This window comes from Bufo bufo, chromosome 5, assembly GCF_905171765.1.
Source record: "Bufo bufo chromosome 5, aBufBuf1.1, whole genome shotgun sequence".
In the NCBI taxonomy this organism is placed as follows: Eukaryota; Metazoa; Chordata; class Amphibia; order Anura; family Bufonidae; genus Bufo; species Bufo bufo.
Window position 1 is genome coordinate 520451076 of NC_053393.1, and position 5721 is coordinate 520456796.

At 45.3% G+C, this 5721-nt stretch overlaps 1 protein-coding gene across 1 annotated transcript; it reads left to right on the forward strand.

Moving 5' to 3' along the window:
- The first annotated feature begins 326 nt into the window (after nucleotides 1–326).
- On the forward strand, nucleotides 327–2035 carry LOC121002902 (E3 ubiquitin/ISG15 ligase TRIM25-like). The gene has a single exon (XM_040434548.1). It carries the CDS (start codon nucleotides 393–395, stop codon nucleotides 1758–1760), a length of 1368 nt encoding a protein of 455 aa, XP_040290482.1. The 5' UTR covers nucleotides 327–392; the 3' UTR covers nucleotides 1761–2035.
- Nucleotides 2036–5721: the final 3686 nt, after the last annotated feature.

Below are 5721 nucleotides of genomic sequence, written 5' to 3' on the forward strand. Positions count from 1 at the left end.
AATTCCTGCTCTTCCTCACTACAATGGCGTCTGCTGAGCTGAGGGACGAGCTGAACTGCTCCATCTGCCTGAGCCTCTATACGGATCCCGGATCCCTGAGATGTGGACACAACTTCTGCCGCTCGTGTATTGTAAGTGTGCTGGATGCACAGGAGGCAGGCGGAGTGTATTCCTGTCCTGACTGCAGAGCGGAATATCCAGAGCGTCCGGCCCTGGAGAAGAACCGGAAGCTAAGTAATATAGTGGAGCGTTTCTTATCTACTCAGCCTGATATGGAGAAGACTAGAACCTTCTGTAGTTACTGCACAAAGTCTCATGTACCAGCTGTGAAGTCATGTCTGCAGTGTGAGAACTCTCTATGTGATGACCACCTGACCGTCCACAACCAGACGATGGATCATGTATTATCAGAACCTACCAGCTCCTTTGGCAACAAAAAATGTTCGATCCACAAGAAGGTTCTGGAGTATTACTGCCCAGAGGATGATAATTGTCTATGTGTGTCTTGCTGTCTGGTTGGCAAGCACAGGGGACACCAGGTGGAACTTCTAGATGAGGCTTCAGAGAAGAAGAAGAAGAAACTGAGGAAATATCTTGATGAATTAAACCCACAAAAAGCAGAAATTCAGGCAAAAATGCACAGTCTGCACAATGATAAGGGAAAGATCAAGGAGAAAGCCTCTGAGAAGAGAAAGAACATCAATACGTTATTCATCAACATTAGGGAGCAACTGGAAATTGCAGAAAAGAAAGTTCTGAGCGAGATCTCCAGGCAGGAGATGAAGATTCTGTCCCAGATATCTGATCTGATGAAGAAGATGGAAATAAAAGAGGACGAGCTGTCCAGGAAGATGCATCATGTGGAGAAGATGTGTTGTGTCTCTGACCCAATAAGACTCTTACAAGAAAGTGACATTACAGTATGTAGTCCTGGAGATGATGAGGACACAGGTGGAGATGGTGGACAGACTAATTCTGAGGAGGTGGGTCTGGTCCCAGAACAAGCTGAAGTTCATGTGTTTGATAAAGTGCAGGATAATAAGACTGACCCAAAAACCGTCCTACAAGAATCAGACCAAAGAGCATCCCTTAGTGACAAGAGCGTGGTGACAGAAGAAGAAGCTTCAGTCAGAGATGATGAGATGGCTGATGATCTGGAAGATGTTCTGATCTCATCAATTTTACACCGATCTATGAAGGATGTTGTCACCTATGTAACATCAGAGCTCGGGTTCCATGTTCCTGACATACTGCTGGATGTGGACACGGCTCATACAGACATGGGGTTATCAGAAGATCTGAGAACAGCAACAGATTTGGACATAAAACCGGGCCGACCAGAATCTCCAGGAAACTTTCAGACATACTGCCAGGTATTAAGCCAATGTAGCTTCTCCTCAGGACGACATTACTGGGAAGTAGAGTGGAACCAGATAGGAGATTGTGGCATCGGAATGTGTTATCCCAGTATAGAAAGGAATGGAGATCAGTCTGGTATAGACGAGAACGATAAATCTTGGTGTTTGATTCTGTCTGATAAAACATGTTCAGCATTTCACAACTCAGTCATCCTAGTCCATGATGTAAATCTAACTTGTCCAACACTTGGAGTCTTCTTAGACTATGAGGCCGGGCGTCTGTCCTTCTACGAGCTGTGTTACCCCATCAGACACTTGCACACCTTCCGCGCCTCCTTCACTGAACCCTTACATGTTATCCTCTATGTTTTCGACAGAGCCTCTGTTAAAATAAGAAGCTGAGTCCCATGTAGCCCACATTGTAATCACTATATGGATCTGTAGAAAGCTTGTCTTTAGTAGGCCCTTCTGAGAAGGCGAAGCATATGGCAGCTGCCATTTTTCCTGTTTGATTTGTTTTTTCCTTCTTTGGAGATGGGGGGGGGGGGGGGGGGCGGGCGATTTATCATGAGGTGAAATTTGAAGTCAGTTTTTCTTGAGTCTGTGTTTGGAGTACTTTATGCCACATTTATTAAATGTCACATGTTGTTTGATAAATTTGTCTTGGCCTTAAACCTAGCACTGTTGTCTAGAAAAGCTGTTGCGAAAAAAGTCTTAATGGTAAATTTGGAGTGAAAGTCATTAACATAACTAGGCTACTTTCACACTGACGTTTCTGGGTCCGTTTCTGAGATCCGTTCAGGGCTCTCACAAGCGGCCCAAAACGGATCAGTTTTGCCCTAATGCATTCTGAATGGATAAGGATTCGCTCAGAATGCATCAGTTTGGCGCCGTTCCGTCTCCATTCCGCTTGCAGCGTTTTGGTGTCCGCCTGATAATGCGGAGCCAAACAGATCCGTCCTGACTTACAATGTAAGTCAATGGGGACGGATCCGTTTTCACTGACACAATATGGTGCAATTGAAACCGTTTTGACTTAGACTTTTTTTTTAAAGAATAATGCAAACGGATCCCTTCTGAACGGATACAAGCGTTTGCATTATCGGTGCGGATCCGTCTGTGCAGATACAAGACGGATCCGCACCAAATGCATATGTGAAAGTAGCCCTAACCACACCCACTTTTCCACCCACATTACGAAACTGGAGTGAGTGGTGTAAAAAAGCAAAAAGGCAGAATTCTGGAGAGAAATAATGATAAATCAGGGCCAAGATGCAATAGCATCAATGCTTGATCCGAATGGACATTTTAAAGGCGTTTTCTGGGGAGAATTTGTTAATGGGCCAGAAACTGTTAAAGGGGTTATCCGAGTTAATAAAAAAAATAAAAAAAACACTTAAAATCCATCAGGATATACATATAATTTGGTTAAGCTTGATTTCATCAAGTTAAAACCCATATTTGCACCATTTCATGGTCCTGTCATTGCTTTGTTTACATGCTGCAGTACATGCTGAGGGGGCGTGTAACAACAAAGCCTGAGCTCTGCCTCATGAATATTTCTGGGCGTGAACAACCTGACCTTTCCCTCACCCTGCTCTGCACACACAGGGCAGAAGTCCTCCCTGTCACATTGCAGCTGCACAGTGTAAGTTATGTTATTTTACATACATTTCTTTCATGTTTGGTTTTGTTTCTAGTCTAAAAAATTTCTTTCTGTTATTACAGTATATCAAGGAGGACGTATTTGCACTAATTCCAAATTCCGTCACCATAGAAAATGAATGGGTCCGCACCCGTTCCGCAAAATTGCAGAACAAATGCGGACCCATTTGCGGATGTGTGAATGGAGCCTAAGGCTACTTTCACACTAGAGGCAGGATCGATCCAACAGGCTGTTCACCCTGTCGGATCTAGCCAGCCGCTATTTTGCCGTGCCGCTGGACTGCCGCTCTGTCCCCATTGACTATAAAGGGGACGGTGGTGGAGCTATGACAACTGACAGCATTTGTAGACAGATCCAGGTGCGGATCCATCTAGAAATGCATTGCAATAACGGATCCGTCTATCCGCTTGCCATGTCGATGGACGGATCCCTCTGTCAGTCTTTTTCACATTTTTCATGTTCTGCGCATGCGCAGACCGGAAGGGCGGATCCGTCCTTCAGTTGTTTTGCAACGCCGGATCCGCACGGCAGCTCCGTCGTCGGAGATGCGTGCCTGCTGGATCCGCCAATCAGTGTGACAACTGACAGCATTTGTAGACGGATCCAGGTGCGGATCCGTCTAGAAATGAATTGCAATAACGGATCCGTCCAGCGGCACCGTCAAATAGCGGCAGGGCGGATCCGACAGGGTGAACAGCCTGTCGGATACGTCCTGCCGCTAGTGTGAAAATATCATTAGCATTATCTGTATCTAAGCAATATCTATATTATTCAAATATATATTCAATATGGATATTGCTTAGATACATCCATATATTGGTGGCAGATAAGGATTTTATACAGCTGAATAATGATGATGATGATAATAATGATGGCCAATAATTTATTTATATTTCCCAGGGGGTGTTGAATGTGTACTAGTGGGGGGAGGGACGACGACGACCCAGGGCTGTAATAACGATCCCCAGATGCAGAGGGGAACGTTTACAAACTGCCACCTCTAGCCCCAGGGAATGCAGGAGGGACAAACATACCCTGTGCTGCTGGAGATCACTCTGGTTTGTACTGCACATGAGCGATCGCATAGCAGAGCCGAGGCAGTGACAAGAGCTGGAGGGGGAAGGGCACCAGAGGCTCTGACATCTCGTTTACACAGCCTGGCCACTCCCTCAAGCAGAGAGACGGCTGTAAACGAGACGTCATCAGCAGCAGAGCAGAGCCGGGCAGTGTGAGGAGAGCTGGAGGGGGAGGGCACCAGAGGCTCTGACGTTCCGTTTACACAGCCTGGCCACTCCCTCAAGCAGAGAGAAGCTTGTAAACGGGACGTCAGTGCTGACGTCAGGTGTAACATGACCCTGAACTGAACTGGCCAAACAGTGATAGATAGGTGATGAAAGTGATTTTAAGAATCTTTCACTGGTCTACAATAAATGCAATTAGAATAGATTTATTTAAGTCGGATAACCCCTTTAACATTAACAAAAGCTGATACTTCATCTAGTACTTTTCCTTCATCTACAACTACCAGACAAACAATCTTATCAACCTCATTACAACTATCAAGCTAAAACATAGCCCCTTCTTATTAACCCTTTCAATACCAACTTCCTTAATAACTGAACCAGATGATAAAAAGCAAACCGGTTCAAACAACTTCTAATATCAAACCCATAACCCTATTATTTCCTAAGGACGCCTTCGCACGATGTGGCTTTAGTTGCAGAATTTTCTAAAACTGAAAACCGGTTCCATTCATTTGAATGGGGCGGCAAGCAGTGAAGTGACTTTCAGTTGCAGTAATTTCAGCGTGTGAAGACACCTAAGTCTTCCATTAGTCAAAGACTAAGGGGGTCATTCACTAAGATGAAATACGCCTAAATTAGGCATATTTCAGGGGTAGATGGCAGCGCAGTGGTTAGTTGCAGCGCTATCTGCTCACGCCAATTTTAAAATTGTGGGTGGGGAAGGGGACAGGACGGCAGGCCCGTCTCATTCACCATTTTCTACGCCTGTTTTAGGCGTATAAAAAGGTCTAAATGTAAGACAGCTCAGAAGCCGTCTTACATTTAGAAGTGGCGCTGGATGCCCCGAAGTCATGGGGAGGCCGGCGCCTCTTCATAACTTCGGTGGAACCACTGCCGACTATGGGACTTTATTAAGACTGGCGTCTAAAACACCGGTCTTAATAAATGTGCCCCTAACTTGCCATACCGGACTCATCTCTTCCAAACACACAGAAGAGACAAACAATAGTTTTCCATCAGTGAGGTATGCAGGCCAACTCTCCATCCCTAAAAACACCAGAAGCAGCATATTCAACAATGGTAATGCCGTACACATTGCGACATTCAAGACCAGATCTCTGGTTAAAAGATAACTAAATAAAAAATCAGTGTGCACAATGGTCATTTAAACATTTTGATCAACGCTTTAAAGGAGTTGTCCAAGTTATATTTATTGATGACCTATCCTCAGGATAGGTCATCAATATCAGATCGGCTGGGGTCCGACACCTGGCGCCCCCGCCGATCAGCTGTTTGAAGAGAAGGTGCCAACGCCGCCTCCTCTTCACTGTTTACACCCAAGCCATCCCATTCATGTCAATGGTACAGATCTCTTCTATACAAGTGTATGGGAACGATCCGTACCATTGAAATGAATGGGATGGCTTGGGTGTAAACAGTGAAGAGGAGGCGG

Coding starts and splice junctions, on each gene's coding strand:
- LOC121002902 (XM_040434548.1), top strand. CDS start 393: ATGGATCATGTATTATCAGAACCTACCAGCTCCTTTGGCAACAAAAAA.